Source organism: Ciconia boyciana, chromosome 10, assembly GCF_034638445.1.
Source record: "Ciconia boyciana chromosome 10, ASM3463844v1, whole genome shotgun sequence".
Classification (NCBI taxonomy): Eukaryota; Metazoa; Chordata; class Aves; order Ciconiiformes; family Ciconiidae; genus Ciconia; species Ciconia boyciana.
The window spans coordinates 29,660,387-29,683,154 of NC_132943.1; the positions used below are offsets into that span (position 1 = coordinate 29,660,387).

The window sequence follows — 22,768 nt, forward strand, 5'->3', positions numbered from 1 at the left end:
TTCATCTTCAAAGTGCTTTACAAACTAATTAAGCCTCACAAACCCCCTGCAAGGTGGGTAAGTACTACAGACCTGCTTTAACAGATGGTGAAAATGAGGGAAAAAAGGTTAAGTGATTTGTGCAGGGCCAGAGGGGGAGACAGTGTGGGAGCTGTTGCTAATTATTCTTTGCTCTCAGTCACTGAATGACACCTGTGTTAGGTGAGGGGAAAATGGCAAAAGACAGTCATACTCACAGATACGGCATCCTGTGTTCTTTTGTGTCTGGTAGGTGAATGGACGGGACATCACTGGCAGGACCCAGGAAGAGCTTGTAGCTATGCTGAGGAGCACAAAGCAAGGGGAAACTGTCTGTCTGGTTGTGGCTCGTCAGGAGGAGGCCTTTCTACCTCGAGAGCTGGTAAACTTGTTATTTTGTCCTGAAGAGTGAGACTGAAACAATTCCATGTTTTAAAACTAGCCCAAGAAATAGAAATGAACTGTTGTTGGCTGAGAAAGCCAGCGAAGGGTAACTGTATAAGGCTTGTGTTTGAGAAGTATTTATACTTACATTTGATTTTGATGGGTATTTGATTTTATCTACTTTAGATGCAATTCCACGCAATCTGATTTTTCATCCCCAAAATGACATCATAAGCATAACTCCCAGGGGAAATATTGTAAATTAATCTTGTAACTGTGAGGTCAAGCATGACTGAAAATGGATTATAGTCTTTCAGAAAAGCAACAAACTTTAAACCAGAAGTTTAAAGTGCATGTAATGAGTCCTGCAGCTTATCAGTAACAAACTAGTGAGGATGGCTGCCCTCAGAAGATGCATCTCCTAAGCCAGATGCCGAACTGCGGGAGTGGTGAGGAATAGAATTCCATTGCGCTCCTCACCCATTTTGGAAGCAAGCTTTTCCTTGGCTGCTAGTCTTTGACTTAATAGGCTCCTGCATGTCTGATTTTGTTCTATCTCAGGTGCTTAATTTTCACATTTTTTTTTTAAACGCTGGCATGAAACTATGCTCTCTTTCTTTCTCACATAGACAGGGGAGTACTACATCAGTGTAAAAGTGCTATCTGATACATATTTGTTTCCCCTCAAAGAAGGTCATCTCTCTGGTCGCCTCTTCCTTATCTTGACGGATGGCTATACTTGACCTTTCATTAAGAGGTTCTCGGGATAAAGGAAGGACAGCATTTCCTGCTTTTGTCTCATTTTATCTCCTTTAAAGAACCCAAACCTCCTTCATTCTTTTCTTACGATGCCACCTTCTTGCCTTTCCCTTTGCTTTAGACTGTTAGCAGGCTCTTCTACAGAAATCCTCCATTATGTTGCCTCGCAAAACATTGCTGACAATTTTCCTCTTGGAAAATTGTTGGACCTTGTTGGACCAGTTGGACCTTGTTGAGGTAAGGGTGTCTGTTGCCTATGGTAGAATAAGAAGCTGGAGAGGCGTTCAGATTCTCTCATGTGAGCCTTTCCTCTTGTACTGCTGGTGCCTACTTTTTCCTGTAGTAGAGCAATTGTGAAATGACCTAACAAAACTATTTTTGTTTTCATTTTCCTTTTTTATTGAGTAATCTTTAAGGAGGATCATGGCAGAATATTTTCCGCCCTATAATTGGGCATTCATTATCAGTGATTCCCAAAGCACCAAAGTCGGTCATTGTAATGCTCTGTTTAGTAAGCCCTGAGCTGTAGAGTCAGTGTCTGTGTGGATCGGAGGGAAATTTCTGAATCTGAAAGTACTAAACTATCTATTATATTTAGGATTTCTTTTCTTCCACCAGCTCTTCTAAGTAAGAGCTTATTTTTTGAAAAGGCTACCCATCAACAGTTTTTTCTTGCAGGTTTTTTAAGTTATAGAACACATTACTTGGAAAATGTACTTTTAAAAAAAGTATGTTTTCTTCTTTTTTTTCCCTGTTCCCAAAACATTATACGTTATTCTTTATTGTCATAGTACAAATTCTCTTGGAAATCACTGTAACAGTGTGTGGGTATAAAAGGCTGGAAGAATCTAAAAGCTATTTATAATTTTTACCTGCCACAATTGCCTGCTATTAAATTCTAGCCCTTACAGCAAGGATTAACTACCTTTCAAAAGGTGACTTACTTATGACTGGCATGATTGAAATCCAGAAAGTAGCCACATTTATCCTGCTGGCTTGACCTTCGCTTAGATTGCTTTCTCTGCAAAAGAATCATGCACAAGTGATGGCCCTCACTGTAACGGTGATGATATGTGAATTCTAATACTGTTCTGTGTTTCTTGTTATCCCCATCAAGTAAAATATAATACAAATGTGAGTTACTGAAATACATTAGGGAATTTTATGGAACCATCCCTTCTAAATTAAAAAGCCTTTCAGTGACATCTCTTTGGTAGCTCACGGCAAAAGTATGGGTTACCATACCACTAAGCTACCAGATGTTGATACTAACATGATGCTTGTTAGAATTCATGTGACATCTGAGAATAGTCTCAGCAAAGATTAAAAAAAAATAAATTAAAATTGGTTTAGCTTTTTTGTTTGTTTTTAGCTTTAGCCATGACATTACATTGAACTAATCCTCTGCTACCTCAAAAGTTACAGTGCTGTTTTGATCAAAGAGGAGAAAAAAGCCAGCACTTTAAATGTTTGTTTTTGGAAGGAAAGGCGGTGGATAATCCAGTATTTTTCAAGGACAGCTGTAACTGAATGCTCTGACTATGTAACATGCATGCAGAGTTTACCTAAATACTTGGAGGTTTTGTTAATGCCTGGCAATAATAAGGTAATTGCTTTATATCGGACTTGTTCTTGATTTGAGCAGTTTGCCAGGGATTGTAATCTGAGAAGCTGTTTTCTTTAGATTCCCTGTTACCTGTTGAAAGGAGGAGGAGAAGGACGGCATAGTAAATGCACCCACTCCCCACAGCTTCCTGTGGCAAAGATGCCTCAGGAACTTGGACCCACTAGAGACCATGCACAAAACCACTTTTGAGCATGTTGCTCTGCTAGAACTGGGTTCCTACATTGATTTCTGGAAAGAATTAGATAGCTGCAGGGGCACAGAGCAAATAATGTAACAACGTAACAGCGGGTGGCATTTGGTTGCCAGTGTCTGTAATAACATAATTTGACTTTACCTCGTAACAAAGCTGCGGTTTGGAGAAAGCTTGGTCTCACGAATATTTTCTGTTCAGTAAGCTAGATGGGAGTAGCGTTTGGGGGTTTTGTTACTGTGATCTATGCTGATGAATGGCTAGCAAGTAGAAAAATATGTTCAGAGTAGCAAACCTTTACCATGCCAGCCTAGAGAGATGTGATATGGGTGAGGATGAATCAGTGTTGCAAACAGGCATTATTAAATTATAGGGAATTGCGGCTTCAGTTACACTAGCCCATGCAACATCTGAGAGTTGTACAGTTACATTGTTTGCACATAATGAGGGAATAAAATAGAAAACCCAATCTTTGTAGTGTTGTTACTGCTTTAAAAAAAGAAAAGGAGGATCTAATGAGAATTTTTTTTTTTATTGAAGCAGATCAGTGAAGTAGAATTTGGACCGACCACAGGCTGTCCTCCTTATTATCCAGTTAGCCAAATGTTCCCAGTAATTCTTGCCAGCTGTTGACAATGTAGCAGCTGAGTAAGGAGCTGATTCCAAAACTCAGGGGAAGATCTTGATTCACTTAATTACCACAGTCTTCAGAGTGGCCGGTGATTAGTGCATTCTTTAAGGTGCATTTGGGTTTTAAACTGTGTAACACTGATTGTTTTCTAAAGGATGGTGAATATTACAGAGAGAAACTGGCTTAACTGAACAGGTTTGGTTTTTCCAGCTCTTATCAAAGTAAATGGAACACACGTCAGACTGTGGCTATCATTCTATTGTGTTTTGAAAATACAATGTTTTCATCATGTGTGTTTGTTCCATCTTGCTTTTTCTCCAGGAAAAATGTGTGATCTGAAGGTGCCATTTCTTTTAATAATGATATAAAAATCACTCACTCCCCCTTCTCTTTCTTTATCCCTGCATTGGTAAAACAAGCAAAGCTACTTGAATGAGAACAGCTCTGGTGTAACCCATTCTGTGCCATGACCCTGTGTTATTTGTTATTATTGTTATTTTTCTTGAGCCTTCAGGATGGTGGATATGACGCACGTAAGCAGAGGAATATGCCTGTTCTGCAATTGCCAGAAATAATATAGCACCAAAAATATTTTGATGCATTTTTCTTTAAGTTACAGTACATACATAGTGTAAGTTTTGCATGTGCTTTATTTTTGTTTTAAAGATAGCTTCCACTTGCCAGTTTCAACTGCAATCACTATTTCTATGGTTTCTTTGCATATTCATTGATCCCTGAAGAATGGAGGAAGAAAGGGAACAAACCAACATTTTTACAACAACAAGTAAAAGAACAACAGTGTATATAATGTAGCAGCTGATCTTTAACTCTGAGTCTTTTTTTACACATGTACTATACGGGATAGAAGGAAGCAGGATGAGGGACAGGTTCAATTAAGCATTTTTTCTGCTTACCATGTGATTAACTTTTATGTTTCAGTCTTCCCCCAGTTAATTCCTTCCACTGCCTTGAACTTCTATGCCTGAAGGAGAACTTCTTGTTTGCCTGAAATGTTTTCCTTTTTGTTTTTAATATTCAAAGCTCGATTTCTATTACTTCCTATTAATAGTTTTTTGCCTTTTTATGTGCCTAGACTTAACCATTTTCGCACCTGTTTTTGTAGGTCAAAGCAGTGATTCTAGTGCTCAGTTAACCAGAAATAGTCAAATAATTTCTGTCACAGAATGATTCCAGCAAGTGCCAATTCTCTGTTGTGTTATCTCTATTGAAAGGGAGAAGAGTCTGACAGGAAAAAAAGAAGTCAATATACATATATTGGATTGTAATAACAGATACAAGATTCAGTTCTTGAATTGTTCTGCATAATGAAGAGAAGGATATTGTGAATACACATGGCACCTTTCATCTTGAATAACTTTATAAACTGTGTAGATTTTAAGAAGTCCTGTTTTTTTCCAAGAACTTTTGAAAGAAAGTGTTTAATTTTGGGCCTTTAGATTCTCTTTATCTAGAATAGTTGAGAAATGAGTCTCAGTTGTGTCTACACAAATGTATCTTTTTAGAGTGAAAACATTGTGTGGTCCAGCCCCTCAAAGGTTTTCAGCTTTCATTATGTATTTAAGAAGATGGATACTAGTTCATTATAGCTTAGAGTACTGGAAACTATGCACTGGGGTTTGTTAATTAGTTACTGTGCTCATTATAAAAGTCAGTAAGAGATCACTGTTTAGAAGGAACGTGACAGTCTTTCCTGTCACAGTGAACAGGAAGCGTGGCAAAAAGTATCCCTTTATTTATCCCAACTTTTGGTGGGACTCCCTAACTTACCAAAGGGGAATAAATTGCTCGAGTAATTAATGTATCTTTAAAAACTCATTGGTTTTTTTATTTAAACTAGATCCAACAATTTTGCAATGGCAGAATGAGCTCTCGTGTGCTGTGAAGTGCCAATATAGCTACCAACACAGCAAACATGTTTACTGTGCTCTTCCGTGTGATAGTGGTAGTCAGCCTTTTCGAGGCTGCAGAGACCTTATTGCATCTGGTCTATGGCTTTCTCTGTCAAGCCCGTCAAAGTGTTATGATCCAGCAATGATTTGTCTTTCAGATCCCACTCTTCCTATTTTCCAGCAAATACAAGGAACCTTAAAAGGATGGTCTGAAAGCTCTGGTCATAGCACTCATTGGGTGCAAGAATCTCTGATGGTGCTCTCCCTGCTGGTAAAGAAAAAGTTAGAGTGGCGACAAGTAAGGAGAGAAAAGCATGATGTTACTCGTACCATAAGATATTGTATTTGCTTACAGGATTAGTGCCCAAAACTCCTAAGTTGAGGAACCTTACCTCAGAGCAGTGGGAAATGAAAACTGTTTACTTGATAGCATCAGTCTCGGCTCTGGTGTTGTCCAAAATTGATTGGCAGCCCACTTTAATCTGTGAAATCTGATGTCTGTATACATCAGAATAGAGGCATATAAAATCTGTCTCTTAACAGAAGTTGAGTCTTCATACATTTTAGATGCATTTATCCAGATTTACAGTGTTTGCATTTAATAATACGAAAGCATTTGGGTAATTCTTAAATCTTACTGGCAACTGTAGTACCTTGCCATTTACAAGGGTCACCAGATTTATTCCATATACCATATGAAAAATTTTTAGAAGTCTCTCTGCTTAGAATCCATGAAAAAAGTTTTCCTAGGCTGACTTAATGTAAAACGTGTGCATGTGGTGTTTGAAGTAGACATAAAAGAATTATACACTGCTTATTGCTTTGTTTACCATCCCTTTAAAATGGTAACCAATAAATCGAGTAAAGAGTTGGATTTGTACATCACAGTGTTGTGACCTGTTTGCCTGGAATATATTCTGAAAGTATACAGTAACAGCAATCCTAAATTCACCCTGAAAATACCATGCAGTCTTCCATCTTCATGAGTGATAAGGTTTTAGGATCTAAGTGGCAAGGTATATTAACTGCATAAGGCTCCAGCTCAGTAGGGTGCTTAAGCACATGACTAACCCCTACGTGGGATGAAAATGGTTGTTTTCACAGTGGGGCATACCTTGATTGAGGACCAAACTAGTTAATTTTTCTCCCCTTGTTTCCTACAGTTATGTAACTTAAAATGTTAAGTGAGACTGTATTTTTAAAAGTTGAAGAGCAGTGCCACACCAAATTACAAAACTCTTTTGCAAGAACACACCATTTCCTTGGGTAAAACTTGTTACAGGATCTCGACTAGGCATGTCAAGCAAACTGGAAAATCTCAATTTTTGAAGCGTCCTCTGACATCAGATGGTAAACTGTGAAATGCAATTGAATGAAGAGCCGAATCTAGTTTTGTCAGTTTTCAAAGCTATATTTCCAGAGAGTCTACATAATTCAAACCAGATCCATTCTATCTGATATGACACAAATTTGTGGTGTACTGTGTTAATGTAAAAAGTATCCAAGTATAGTATAATATATCTCCATGGATTTGCTATTGGCTTTTTTGTCTTAGCAGGATGTGCCATTAGTGACCATTTAGTTTTTATTGCAGTATGGAATACAGATGATTTTAAAGAAGCCAATATGAAAACATCTGTCAGAAGTGCTAAAGATGAATACATGCAGCAATGACTTCAGTTATTTACTAGATTGTGACAAGATTACAGCAGTGCATTACCTTTGAGTATTATTTTCAAGAGCATTACTGTATATCTATTGCAAAATACAGTCTAGATTTTATAGTGAGTGAATGACTGAGCTGTCAGCAAAGTATTTCTTAATTGTGGCTAAGCTCTTGGAAAGAACATAGAGAATAGTGCAAATAAGGAGGTATCTTCTTTCAAGCTTTTCTGCCAATAATAGTTATGTGGTTCCACAATTTAAATGCTGCTCTAACTTTTACGGGTTTTTGTAGAAAATAATTGCAAAAGCATGTAAATGTCTTATTTCCTTCATAAGCCTTTGAAAATAACCCTCCTGGGTCACTTGCCTTTTGCTCTCAGCTCTGAATGGTACTCCAGGGAGTTGGCATCTCTTATCAGAAATGAACAGCCAGGCAAGGGGCAGCCAGCATATTGAGAGACCATAATAGTGTGTTGGTCAAGGGCATCACACAGGTACTGTAAGGTCTCTTGTTGTGTTAAACAAATGCTATTTCCTTCCTGGCTTAAGTGGGAGCTAATTTTTTTTGTAAGCTTCTCTTTTGGCAAAAGAACAATAGGGATAAATAAGGCAACCTTTCCAGTGAGAGAGATGCATTAGATTATCATAAATCCACAGATCAAAAGTGCCGTGGTCAATGAGAACAGGCATTGTAAGATTAAATAGAAGGACTAATTGAAAGTGGTGTCCCATGGTAGACAGAGGATTGACACAATATTGAGTAGATATATAACCACGGACTAAGTAGAAGGGGGGAAAAATACAATACACGGTACTTTTTTAAAAGGTTACAATTCTGTTTGTATTGGTGACTGAGCAGTTTCTGTGTGTTGTCGGAATAAGAGAAGGCTAAAAGTATATTCTATCTGTTCTTTAATACTGAGAATTTGGTGGTGAGACTTAATTATATACCAGTAAAATGTTAGGTTCTTTTAAGAATCCTTTATTATAGCCTTTTAATTAAGAAATCAGAGACCTGAGGTATAGATGTGCTTCTAAAAATTAAATAAAATCATTGGCAGAACATCAATTAATCAAATGTATCCTGAGACTCTTAGATAAAGGTTTTCCATCTGCATTGCTGAATGTTATTTAGCACATATTATTAGGGCTTTCTGCTCTCAAATCTAGCAAACTGGGCATTCTCTCACCTTCATATAAACTGTTCTGAAGTTTTCTGTCTGGTTTGTGGTGATTCAGTAAATGTCAGAATTGATTTTACTGAAGTTCCATGCAGGGGTATCGGTAGATTAAAACATTCCTGTCCTGATTTCCTTTGTGAGGGATGGTACCTGTTTGGTTGTTTGCTCCATTCTGTTTAACGGCTGAGCCTGGACAGCAAGTGGAAAGATTGCCTCTTAGCCTACTTCTGACCGCTGCATTCTGGTCCAGGAGAAACCGCCTGCAGAAAGAGAGGAGATCGTTGTCTTCCCCAAGCAGTTGAGAAAGCTCAGGAACTATCTAGAGTGCTGGATGGTGCAGCCAGGAGGGAGCTTTGCAGCCGGAGCTGAGGCTGGCAGACTCCTATAAATATTAGGGAACAAACATCACGAAGCTGCAGAGGGGACTGGGAATAGGGATGTGCATATCTAGAGGGGACTGTTCAGAGCTTATTGCAGTTGAGGAAGCCACTGCAGGCTGACAGGCTAAGATTTAGCAAAGCTGAAGGAAGGACTCTGCCCAACAAGGACAAAGTGAGCAGTGGAGAATTGATTCTGCAAGTCCTGTTTGTTTGGGCTTTTTAACTTCAACCTGTTTCACTATTAAGTATGTTTTATTAATACTTAAGAGTTTAAAATCCCTTTTGCTGTCTTCAGTGTACCCATCTTAAAGGAAAACTACAGGCCAGGCCATCTCAAAGCTCTAGCCTTCTTGAGGTCTCATCGCTTGGCTATCTGACTTATGTAACTGTTTTGCATTTATTGTACTACCATTGAGTTACTTACCTATGTCTGCAGCAGGGAATAGCTGCAGTGATACACTATCATTTAATTCCTGAAGTGCTAAGGTGCGATACATTTGTCATGGAAAATACATGATGTGATTGTTGACTGGGTAATTTATAACATTAAACTGTAAGTTTTTCCTGGTCTAGAAACATATGTGTGTTGCAGCTAGTTTCATTCATTCTGTGTTTGAGTGAATTCAGATTCTAGGATGATCTTGAGGTAAGAAGTATTTCTAATAGAATTCAAGGTTTAGTGCATTGGAGAGGACTTCCTTTACCAGACCATAATTCAGCTTATGGTGGTTGCTCTGTTGTAAAGTATTGATGTCTTGGGATAATGTTTTAGCAAAGTCAGGGAAATAGAGGCAATGGGAATCCAGCCCTGTGAGTCACTAGCGGTATTTAGTATTCATACCTGCATATTCTAGGAACAGGGACCATCACTCATAAAATTAGTTACCCAAATGAAGCAGTTAATTGATGAGCTGTTAAGTTAAGGATGGCTGGAGCTCTCTTTGGTCATCAGTGAAAAGGCATTCCTTGGGAAGAGCACTATCATCAGGATAATAATTTGAAACCATTCAGCAAGGATAGGATGAAATCAAGCTTCTTGGTTCTGTTCAACCCTTTTTATTTCTCCTCTGTTTTTCCTCCTTTCTGCTGCTTCTCACATGCTCCCACAAAGAAAAGTTTTCAACCTTGTATTTGCACCAAAGAGTCTTGTTGTTATAGACTACCAGGCATTTGCTATCAGATGCCATACAACGAGTAGCGAATTAAAAGTTTAAGGGAATAAAGACAGAGTTTACTTGGTCTTATAATGAATTCATCATTGATTTGTAGATGTGCATCTCCTTTCCTGTTACCCATCCCTTGAAATCATTGAAATGTCATTCACCCTCCCTAATGGGTAACAAGTTTTGATAGTACTATTAAACAAAGTTCAGCATTATTTTTATATCAACTTTTGCTGGATCTTAGGGTAAGGCTGAATATAAATAATGAAAAGGAGAGATTCTTAGGATAATTGAACTATGTTGAACAAGAAACACTTGTGAAGGACTTTAAGGAGTATTAGAGAGTTCTTCGGTAATAGGTAAAAGCAGCTGTTTTTTAAATTTAAATTAAATGTACTAAGGTTTTTGTGTGATGAAGTTATCTGTTTCCCAGAGAACTGTAGCAGGGAAAATGGTAGTCAAATGTTACGGATTCCAAATTAGGTACTAAGGAAAGCAGAGGAAACGAAATACAGAGATTTACTGTACTTGTGTGGTGTCCTGCTGAATACATCTGAATGTTTGATAGATAACACATCCAGGCATGCAGACAGTGATCTGGTAGGTTATTTAATGTCATGGTTTAACCCCAGTTGGCAGCTAAGCCCCACAGAGCCAGTCGCTCACCCTCCCCACTCCCGGTGGGGTGGGGGAGAGAATCGGAAGAGCACAAGTAAGAAAAATTGTGGGCTGAGATAAGAGCAGTTTAATAACTGAAATAAAATAATAATAATAATAATAACAATAATAAATTGTAATAAAAAGGAAAATAACAAGAGAGGGAGAGAGAGAGGAACAAAACCCAGGGAAAACCAAAAAACCCAGTGATGCAACCGCTCACCACCCGCTGATCAACGCCCAGATCATCCCCGAGCAGCGATCGCTGCCCCCGGCCAGCTCCCCATTTCTGTGCTGAGCATGAAGCCATATGGTGTGGAATAGCCCTCTGGCCAGTTGGGGTCAGCTGTCCTGGCTGTGCCCCCTCCCAGCTTCTTGTGCACCTGGCAGAGCACGGGAAGCTGAACAGTCCTTAACTAAAACATCCCTGTGTTATCAACAGTATTCTCATCCTAAATCCAAAACACAGTGCTACACCAGCTGCTAGGAAGAAAATGAACTCTAGCCCAGCTGAAACCAGGACACTTAACAAGACCTAATGCATGGCATAGTTTTGTCAAAGGAAGTTGGGAAATATTATAGAACATTGAACAACTCTGTTACTTTTTTTTATTACTCTGCTTTTAGCAATTTATTTGTATTAGAATCTAAAACGGGACTAAGTTATACTGAAAAACTATGTGTAATATTGTTATCTTAGTAAGGTTATAATGGGAGAGTTCTAGTGAGCACCTAGTCAGTCTTTTTTCCCCAGATATTGAGGGCAAAGGTTTTCTTTGAGACTCACCGACGTTTCCTTGCCAGCTACTTTAGTGAGATATTTCTGATGTCAAAAATCACCTGCAAAGAAAAAGGGGGAAAATGCTACCGTAAAGTGTTCTGAAGGCTATTATTATGTCCCTTTTTAGGCTTTTTTTTTTGCAAGGTTAAACAAGGTTGTTAGATTGCTGTCCTCTGGAATCCATCCAGCTTGTTTCTTGATGCCTGAGTTGAGCACAGTGCTGCCTCAGAGCCTGTGCCCGTGCTGCGGAGAAGGGGACGGCGTCCTGCCTCCTACAGCCACCGCTGCCCCAACACTGCCACGGCCGGGGGGCTGCGGCCTGCTCATCCATTTCACCGGTGGGTCAGCAACAAGAGCAATAGTACAAATGAGAACAGTATTGATTAGAGTGCTTGACTCGAATTCAAGCAGACTCCTCTGCCTAGTTTATTTTCATATATTGGCTTGAGGGGCATGTATAGATCCTGTTGTCTTTGGTTTTTTACCAATTTATGTTAACAAATGCATCAAGTCCTTAGCCTGAAATTAATGTACATCTTGGAGCTTAAAGTAAAACGGGTAAGATGCTCCTGAGAAAGAAGCTAACAAAAACATGTATAACTTTTTCTTGACAAAAACACTGTGTCACCTTTTCCTTGAAAGTTTTTTGTTTTTTTTTTTCAGAATAATAGCCTTTGTGCCAGGGCTTACCTTCAGCCATCCCCATTAAAAATTGATCTGAATGTGACCAAATTCAGTTTTATATGAAGTCCGAGTTCATATTGAGGTAACATTATAAAGCATTTTGTGACTGCTGTGGTGAAGGTAGGCATGGGCACTGAGAGCTTTTATGTCCTGTGATAACAACCCCCCTCACTGCTTTCCTCGTGGTACTGGGAAAGAGAAAACCACAGTATTGATGTACAGAAGGGGCAAGAGGCTGGTGCAGGTGTCCTGGATTAAAGTGGAAGAATAGCCGCAGCATGCAGGAACTGCTTGCCTAGGGGACCGCGAAAGTAATACAAAATAGCCTGTCCTGAAGGGCTGCAGGAGACATCACATGTCTGGGACCTTGAGAAAAATGTCCTCTGTTCAAATCTGGACAGGATGTGCCATTTGAGTAGAATTCTGATCTAAGAGTTCTGAATCGGCTGATGAGAATACGTGCATTTTGGGAAACAAAAGATTGGGCAGAAAATCTTTCCTCTAAAACCTTGAGAAAGTGAAATGCAAAATGCTTACATTAGAAGGCCAGTAATAGTGGGTTTTTTCCTTACACTGATTCTTTTGAAGGAAGTCGGAGCAGTAGTGTTTAAAAATTATTCTGTGTTGTTCACAGTAGTAAGTATGAATTTGTAGCATTTGGGGGATTACATTCAGGATTCTCTATATCCACAGCTAAGAAATAAAAGTGACAGATCTGTAACCGCGAAGTCTCTACTTCTGGTGAACAAAGACAAAGGCACAAATGAGTAACACAGGTACTGGAGATGAGTGCTGGCATCAAGACAATTGTCCATGTTGGTGCTATGTCATTTTTATATTTGGCAGTTAGGCAAATTGTGTTGACTTAATATCATGTAGTTACATTCCAGGAAGAATTTGAGCATCGTGCATGTTGGGATTGAGGTTTATAGTCCTAGCTCTCTGGCCTATGCGATTCCACTCTAGCCAGTAGCTGCTTCTCATCAGTGAAAGGGCATCTGAAATAAATGAAAGTATACTTAGTGGTTAGTGTTTTTAATTTGTTGTTGCTTCAGGATATTAATTTCTGCTCTTAGTTCTGTGATCGTACTTCTTGTTGATCAGACAGCATAATAGATGAATATACGGGACTACTCTGGCTGCTGAGAAGACATCTGTACTGCTGGCACCTTTGCTGACGGTGGCATTGATACTGTATGTACTGAAGCTTAGGCCCTGGAAACAATCCTTCATTAGGTGAAAGGCGGATTGGCCCAGCCTACTACACTCCTCCTTGTGCGTGGCCTCTAGTTGATAAGTTAATATAAGACTTTGACACCCTTGAAAGCAGCCCCCAGTCATCTTTTTCAACTTGTACTTGTCTGTGTATTTCCTTTTCATAGTTTTTTGCCTATTAATTTTTTAGCACTACTATTACAAAGAATAGAAAATGTCCAAATTACAAGAAACATAAACTAATTAATTGGCTTAGAGTTATATGGAGAAGGAAGAGTGGAATAAAATCATATATGATGCATAAGGTCTTGTCCACTGGTACCTTCCATGGACACTTTACTCCATAGTAGGTCTCCTTGTCCTAGTTTTATTTCTGCCAGTATGAATATTTCGGGCTAGAATTTGATTTTGTTTAATTTCATCATTCTAATGTGTTTTTTTAAAAAAAAAAAAACACACACACAAAAAAACCAGACAAAAACCCCCAACAACATACAACCCTACAAAACTGCAGATACAGTGTCAGGAAAAGAAAGTTCTTTCTGATCTTCCCTAGCTATGGATACTTGACTTGGCAGTCTTGTAAACAGCAGTCTAATCTAGGAAAAATTTTGGGATCAAGCTATAGCAGAAGGAAAAAAAACCCCAAAGGTCTATGGAATAAAAGTATGTACAAAGGGAGTTAGTGCAGAATAAGTTACTGTGTTTTCAATTCTCACCCTCGCTTTTGTTACACCAACTTCCCTCTGTAGACAGGTTTGAGGGAAGGATAATTTTTTAAGAATGAAACTCAATTTTCAGAGAGGAATGGGATTTAACAGTACAACTATCATTACAGTTTGTGAGCTGCATGTAAAGATGTTGAGAGTTTTATGGCTTACAGTTTTAATGCAGCTGTGTTTAAAATAAATGTCTTTTTTATATTCTGCTGCAACATCAGTTTTATATCATGTGGAACTAAGCTATTTTACCTTCTATTTAGGCATATTCCTAGGTATCATTAAAAATAAAAGTTTAAGCCACATCATGTGACAAAATGTCAGCTAAATGCATTGTTGGTTATAAGGCTGCTTCTTCAAGCTACTTTCTGGAGAAGTGGACTATTTCTTGTCATATGAACCTATGTATACAACTAGTTTATGCATTGTCTCTGCCCCCTTTTCACCCTTATTGTCATCCTTGTTTTCTCCAACAGAAAGGAGAGCCAACCTGCAGTATTCTTTCTCCAGAAACCACAGAGCAGCTGACCTTTGAGGTTCCTCTGAATGATTCTGGCTCTGCTGGACTTGGTGTGAGCTTAAAAGGCAACAAATCTCGGGATACTGGAGCTGATCTTGGGATTTTCATCAAATCCGTTATTCACGGAGGTGCTGCTTTTAAGGTATGGAAGAAACACATCAGACAATGTGTTAGAATTCTGACATTTCGGTGCTGAGTACTGAATCTCACTTGATAAGCATTCTAGGAACGAATACCTTTTTGTCACTGATTCCTTTAGGTGAACTGCAAATCTACTGATGTTTTGTCCCAAGATTCTGGTGTCTTGTGTGGTAGGGTTTGCCACAAGGAAAGTGAATTGGTGGAAACCTTGGGTGGGATTTGGATGCTGCAGGAAATGGGGAAGGGGGAGAAGGCTGAGGGTGTGCGGGTACGAGGAGAGGCTGCCCCCAGCTTTCCAACAGCCCACAGAAGTGCATAGGAAAGTTTGCGTGCTGCGAGGCTCAGTGACAGAGAAGTTAGATATCTACATTTCTTGTCTATCTGCACTGCTTTTGGGTTCCCGAAGTGATACAGGCAGGCCCATAAGAAACAATCAAAAGACAAACTTCTTTACAAAAATTAGAAATTGACAGTTCTGTGAGGTTGAGGATTATGTGTTTAATTTATGCTGTAAATAAAAAGCTAGCTCATCATTTTCTTTCTTTTTTATTCAAAATATTTTTTACCATTGTAGTAAAAATGTGTCTTGGCTGAGCCTGGCATCAATTGTGCAGAAGTTACCAATTGTTCCTGAGGTGGATTGAATGGGTAATATTAAATTGGTAAATGACAGTATTATGAATTGTTCTGCTCCCTGTATACAAGGACTGTTGCACATTTTTATGATTAAAAAGTATTTGAATGATTTTCTAATCTTTAGGAAATCTGTTGACTGCATTTTTTTCCCAAATAAAACTTGAAAAAGGTAACTTTCTTGAAATTAGAAACAAAAGTCTTAATCTTTCAGGGCTAGTATGTTTAACTGTTGTGGATCCATAATGTAATTTTTTTCTCTTGTGTTATCTCAGCAATTCCTTGCAGTTCTCTTTTCTGTAAAAATACCTTTTAATTCAGTGTATGTAAATTCCTCTACTGACATCAGCCTGCTGAGTAAGACAATTCACAGCATTAAAACTTTCATGATCATCTATTTACAGCAGCTGGTGAATAGCAATAATCAAGGATTTAGCTTTGATGTGAATGTTTAATACTTCCCTGCTTCTATTATTTACCTGTCCTAGTCCCACAGTTATTTCAAAGCTCGGATCTTCTCAAGTATAACTGAGCCTGGTACATGCAGTTCAGAACACTGTCGGTAGTTAACTCAGGGCTAAACGACACGTGAGTAAGCTCATCTACTTGGATGAGGAATGAGTATATCAGGAATGAGTATATCAGGAATGAGTTAAGGCGTGATTGGCCAAATTAGGGCTGGATAAATTCAATTTATGTGCATGTCTGCTACAGAGTACAACTCATTTTACTGTGAGAATGAGGCTGCCCTCCTTGCTTTCCCAGCTGTGTGTTCCCTGAGTAATTGTCCACACCAGTTGCAGTGACAGTGTATATTGCCACGAATAAACTCATGGTTTTGAATAGCAAACCTTGTGGAGCCATATTCTGGCAGCATTAGTGGGCTGGCTACCTGACTTGTCACATCATAGGCACATAAAACAACCCTTTCTAGCTCTGTACATTTACCACTCTCTATTCTCCCATAGTTACTTACTCTGGAGCAGTTAATTTTAGCTTGATGGGTCTGCAGACTAATAAAGCAGGACTTCTGTGCTCACACCTAAGTAATCGGGCAACTGGCACAGTTAGTCACCATGATGGGAAGATTATTTTGTCTTGTAGTAACCAGTGGTCCTGTGACCTATCTTCTATTCTACCTCGTTGTAACCTTTTCACCAATTAGAACTGTGTAGTAATAGATCTGAGAGTAGGCTCCTGAGCAAATGAGATGGTAGCTGAGCCTCTAGCTTCAACCAGAACTGTTCAGAGAATCTTTCCGATGTGTTTTATACAAGTACTCACAGAATGCAGTCATTCTGGCAATGTCTTAAGAACCACAGTTTACTGTTGCATATGCATGGAGAGCAGCTGTCTTTCTCCTGTCTAATGACCTTTATATAGAACAAAACATAATCAGTGGGTATTAACAATTAATAAAATTTCTTGTATCAAGTTAAAAAGTGTGCACATATTTGTGCATAAATATTTAAAGATGTCCGTATTGTCCTTATTTTAAATGTCATCTTGTAGCAAGTTTTTAAATAAAGCGCCTTTCTTTCCAGCTGGTAGCTGTCCAGAGCATTTTCCCATGCTATTCACTGTAACTCTCTGAAATGGAGTATTATGGATTTAGACATGTGCATTTGCTTTTCGGTGTACAAAGTTTTCTTGGGAAACTATCACAGGAGGAAATCGTAACACTCACTGACATGAGAATTCTCTTACTATTTCTCACTTCTGCATTTAGAGTTTAAAATTTGTTCTGATTTTATGATATCATGCTAATATAAGGGGGAGCTTTATCCCCTTGTCTATATAGTCACCACTTGTCTTCAAAAGAAGACATGTAATACATTGAACTTCAACGCATTTGTTTCACTGCTGAAGTAAATGCTTAGTCCTTCTCATGCTGTATAAAGGTTTTGATACATTAAATTTCTTTCACCAGTGTGTTTTTTAGAATGAAGAGTTATGTATGAGATGCAGACAATTTTGGTTGGTTCCTGTTATCTGTTATTGGTCTGAGCCAAAGGTCTAAAGAAAGGCCAACATTTTTTAGTGTTTTTTCGAAACGTTAACACATTAATCTAGCTCTGATGTGTTAGTGGCATTGCAAAGCACAGTAAGGGAGTTGTAAAAAAACATAAGGGAAAATTAAAGTCTTTAATTCTATACTTCATGATTTTTTGTCCTAGCTAAAGATTTTAGAAAATATCAATGCATCTTGCATCATACACGCTACAGTAAGACCCAGTGCCTATTTACTGCTCTTGCTACAAAACCAAATGAAGTAAAAATGCTTTAATGTTCTTAGTTGGTATTCTAACACTGTATCCTGCAGGAATAAAAAGAGTTACTTTTGCTGATTGAACCAGTATGTCCCTTCTTAACCTCCTTTTGGAATTTTTGAAGTGTCTATTTTTTATCATCGCTAAGATAAAGAAGTTACTAGAATACTTGATATTTGTAATTATGCAGAGCCTTTCATGTGAGGACAACTAACATTTGACTGAGTTTAAACGCATCATCTTTCCCCCTAACTTTAGGGATTTCAGCCTTGTTCATCTTGAGACATCTTGGTTTTTCACTTGTGATGCATTCCTGATCATCAGGTACTTGCTGTCTACTGCAGCTGAAATGCAGCTGAGCTGTTATTAGAAATAATGGAATATTTTCTGCGTGCGCATTTGTTCAAATCAAACATGGTGTAGCTTGAACCTCCTTGGGGCTTCCGAGTGCTGTTGCAGTAAACATTGCTTGTTTTGTGCAGTGGATGGGGAAATTGGATGATTCCAATAAATGCCATCAAGGAATTCCTTCTGAGAGAAATGTCATTGATGTGATAAGGGAAATAGCTACGTGTGCTTTGATTAAAAACATAAGTCCATGAAGAACATGGCATTATATCTCCCTGCTTTTCTGTGAAAAGCATCAGAGTCTTGAGACTGACTGAATATGGTAGCCATGTGGTGGTAGGTTCTACCCCTTGCTGTGAGTCTCCATAAAAAACCTATTTTTTGAATAAGCATGGGAACAGTAACTTCAGCCTTTATTAGAATAGCTCACTTGCAGTTTCAGAGATGGCATTTGAAAACCATTTTACTGAAATGCCAAATGTTGTTTTTCTACTCAGAAGTCACAAAGAAACCTACCTTTCAGAGATAAAAGAAAAAACACGTTAAAACAACATTTAGCTTGTTTTGAGCCAAGTAGATTGTCTTGCAGTTCAGGCTTCTAAACCCAGCCCATAACACCAGTAATGTGAAAATCTGTGTTTGGAAACTGTTTAGATATTGGGATTTTTTTTTTTCAGTCTTTAAAATAGCAAAAGGTTTTTCTGTGAAATAACTTCTATCTGAGCATGTGTGAAAACACTGTTCAGCTGTCTTCCAGCCTACCTTGTACAGGTGACTTAGCAAGTGTACTTGATCCTTGATCAGCATTTATGAAGCACGCACACTTTTTTTCTCCAATCATAGTTGAAGTGTTGAATTCAAGTTGAATTTTGCATTAAGTGGAGCATGTAGCAGAGTGGGAAGAAGGGAGATGCATCAAAAGAAGTTCTTTAAAAACTGACGTTATTAAAATATAAAGAAATAAATACAAAGTCTCGTACAAAAGTATTACAAGGCAAATTAAAAATCAAGCCAGTTCAGAGCTGTCTGAGGCTGCAGTGATTCCTTTAAAAATACACGTTGTGTTCAGGACAGTTGCATAGTCAACAGATGTAGTCGTGACAAGATGCATTTGACAATGTATTTGTATATACTTTAGTAAAAATCTTCAACGGATATTTATACATGGGTGTTTATCCACAGAAAGGAAATAAAGTAATCCAAGAACCTGTGGGACCATAGCAGGAGGACATGAGGACCTGTAAAAATTTCAAAGTCTTACAGAAACTCACAAAAAATAAAATCTTTTTTCCTCAAACTCCTGTTGCTGTGAATGGCTCCATTCATTTCAGCAGATTTTGATAGAACACAAAGGAATTACAACATGTGCAAATAATAAAACTCCCTGTTCAACAGTGTTAACTCTTCTCTCCCTAAACTTTAGCATGTGTGATGGCATCATTTTGTATGTAGAGAAAGGGTGGGGTTAACCTATTGACTTTGACTGCAGGTAAATTTGTGTTGGCATGAAATATTCAGCAGAGAGGTGGGAGAGGTTTCGGTATCTTTTCCAAACGGCATTGCTGTTTCCTATCCTCCATTCCCATACCCTCCCCAGAAAAGTTTTATTTCTCTTCATTTTCCTTCACTGAGTGCCTCATCTCCCAATTCTGTCTTTCCATCTTCTTGTCCCTCCCGGTTTATTTTGGATTCTGGTATATGCTGTTGTTCTTCAGCTCTGTGGCTACTCATACTCTGCTGTGGTAATGATGATACCCAGTTCCAACAAAAATAACACTTAAGAAAGCTGAGTTTCTCACAGCTACTGTAACTCACTTGAGCACAAATGACTTGGACTTGGCAGTAATAGCCAAATAGTTAATTGAACATCTCAGTGATAGAAAAAATAAAAGTCAAAAAGTATATGTATTTTGCATTACTCAGGTGCACGAAATATGTAAACAGTTTGGACAAGTGCCTTATGAAGAGTACGTAATGAGCCCATGAATGAATCCGATTTGTTTTAACCAAGCAATGTATTTCTGTGCAAGTTCTTTCCCTGCTATTCTTTATTCACTGCCCTTCTGTATTAGATGTCTTCAGTTTCTTACTCTTTCTCTTCCTTCTTTGAGGTCTGATGCCAACCTGATAATTGTGAACTTGACAAGCTTTAAAAGAAACTCTTGTCTCTTAATTAAATAAACCTTATTTTCTTGTTAAAGAGAGAAAAGTCCATGGCACGTACTTTTATGAAAAGAAATAAATCACAGATAATAATGACAACAGCAATAGGACTCCTAAATCACAAAATAGCAGGGTCCACAATTTTATTACACCCACAAATGTCATTTAACCTTGGCAATGAAACTGAATTACTTTTTTCATAGCATAGGCTACTTGATATGGCTCAACCTTAATTTTGTTTTTGGCAGCAGATTTGGATGTTAAAATACATGGATGGCATTAATTAAAATAAGGATTCTTAAGTCTTAATGACCATTCTGAACTGAGAACACTAGCCCGTATGGTGGCATGGTAACTGTAACAAGATAGACACTAGTGAGACTATCAGACAAAACTTCTGGAACTGTTTCTTACCAGACCCTGATAGCAGATATTAATGCATGGGAAATATGTTGCACTACTCCTTCAAGGTTGCGCTGCAGATACTAACAGCTATGGTGTGGGTCCTTTTAACTAACCAAAAGCTCCTTTTCCTGTTTTCTTTTTAGAACTGATACAAGTTAAATTGTACATGCAAGAAAAACAGCAGTGTGTGCATGCACTTCTGTGTTTGTAATTGCCCTATGATCTCTTCCCAAAATGTAGTAAATAGAGGAAAAAAAATGGTCAATTAATGGGCAAAAAGATTTTTCTCTTTAAAGACCTGGTACTATGCAGTCTCTTGTTTCTTAAATTTTATAAAGCAATGTCTGATTTTCTGCAACTTGCTTTCCTGTATGTAGCACCTCTGCCTAATAATTCTTTATTTTTTTAAAAAAATATTTTGTTTTTATTTTTTGCTTGTAGGATGGTCGTTTGCGAGTAAATGATCAGCTTGTTGCAGTAAATGGGGAGTCACTTCTGGGCAAATCAAATCATGAGGCTATGGAAACACTGAGGCGCTCCATGTCCATGGAGGGGAACATTCGTGGGAGGATCCAGCTGGTAGTTCTCCGGAGACTGGAGGTGCAGACAGAGGTGAAGCAGTAAATACGTTTATTAGATAAATGTCTTTCCAGTCCCAGTGTTTTTGCATACAAGAGATGATGGCTAAAGTCTTGGTCACAGAGAGCGCCTCCTGGCAGAATGAATTCTTGACTTCCTGGAGTCAGGATTCACACAGTGTTTCTGGGTGGTATCTCCTGGTCTTGCTGTTCCTGTTGAGGCCAGGCTAAAAGTTGCCTCTTTCTTTAATTTGACAAGTATTAGAACAAAAGCAAATGTGGTTCCAAAAAGGGTTAATTTAGGATTAATGTGTTGATGTATTTTTGACTATGTGCTACCTCCTCAAGGCAATAGCTGGGATACAGATGATTTGAATTCTTCTGATTTCATTTGTTGTCATGACCTTACCGTCCTAGTGTGACTTGGATTTTACTTCACTCTTGCTTTTTCAATTTTATTAGTATTTTAATTCACTCCACTTTTGTGTGTGTGCGTGTGTTCTGGTCCTGTCCTGTCCCTCCACCTTTTTTTTTTTTTTTTTTTGACCTTCAAGGAATTAATATTTTACTTTCCCTGGTCCGGTGAAGGCCACCTCTTCAGAATGGGTTTCTGAGTTGATTAACATAAAACTGGCTTAAGTAAGGTAACAAAATAAGAGAAGAAAGAAATTTTAACAGTTATGTTTTCTAGACCTCATATAAATTGATGTTTGCCAATCGCCTCTTATTTTGAAAAGGATGGGTTTTATGATCTCTTGCTCCCTCTCTTTCATGCATGCATGCACATATGCACACTCTTTCTTCATCTTTACATAGATAATATGTATATATGTATACTGTCTGCCCTTACTACTCACCCCAGTTTTAATTTTGACCCTTGAGTAAATATTTTAATAGTTTTTCAACATCTGTACAGTTCCTTAAAATAAAAATATATACAAGTGGATTTGTGATATAAAAGGTCGTAATAAATTCCATTATAGAATTCCAAGAGGTGATTTCAAGCTTATTATTTAATAAGCATTGCTGGAACATTTTAAAATGTTAAGAACAATCATGTTTGTGTATATTTGCATAAAATATCAGAGAGGGGGAAGAGAATACAGGTATCTTTTAGTATAATTAACTCTTAGTATTTTCCTGATGATGTCCTATTTGATTTACTACCATCATTGACTGAGAAATAGATTTAGAAGTATATTACTTTCCAAAGATTATGCTCTAACTTTGTTGGGAGGACACTTTGCAAAAGCCTCACATGACAGATGTCGGTCATGCCAGAAAAATATGAAAAATATTTATTAGCAATTCTGGAATATGTTAGAGGAAAACACCTTTTTGCTTTCCTTTTTGATGTGACATAGCATTATACTGTAAGGAAGAATTATAAAGTATACGTTATATTTATTGTGCACTCTTCTGACATAAGAAGGATGGCTCACCTTCAAATAAAGCTCACTCCTGCAAGTTTTCTTCATTTAACAAAAGCCAAAATTTAAAAAAAAAAACAAACTTCCAGTCAAACATCGGGTTGACCTAATAGAAGTGTGAGGCTGCTTTTTATAGTTAAGTGTATAGTTTTGTATATTATCCAGATGTATGAAGGAGGTAAATAATCTTAACTCATGCCCTATGAAGAATGCATAATGAGGTCTCAATTTGAATTAAATTGATTTTAGACAGGAATTAATTTTTATAGGGTAGTCTTTAGGTTCAGTTGTAATTCCATTTGAGTCTGGAGACCAT

At 38.0% G+C, this 22,768-nt stretch overlaps 1 protein-coding gene and 1 long non-coding RNA gene across 4 annotated transcripts in view; both read left to right on the forward strand.

The window, feature by feature from the left end:
* PARD3B (par-3 family cell polarity regulator beta) overlaps positions 1 to 22,768 on the forward strand; it is a 439,522-nt gene that overhangs the window by 218,903 nt on the left and 197,851 nt on the right. For all 3 annotated transcript variants that reach the window (XR_012044291.1, XM_072874183.1, XM_072874182.1), the window contains exons 10-12: positions 272 to 400; positions 14,441 to 14,626; positions 20,886 to 21,056. Coding sequence is in view for 2 of the 3 variants with exons in the window: in XM_072874183.1 (XP_072730284.1) it covers positions 272 to 400; positions 14,441 to 14,626; positions 20,886 to 21,056 (486 nt within the window). In the remaining variant the exon portion in view is untranslated. The remainder of the gene's footprint in view (positions 1 to 271; positions 401 to 14,440; positions 14,627 to 20,885; positions 21,057 to 22,768) is intronic.
* Positions 11,301 to 12,798, forward strand: LOC140657731 (uncharacterized). Its single transcript, XR_012044447.1, has 3 exons — positions 11,301 to 11,684; positions 12,010 to 12,112; positions 12,724 to 12,798. It is a non-coding gene; the product is annotated as an uncharacterized lncRNA (long non-coding RNA).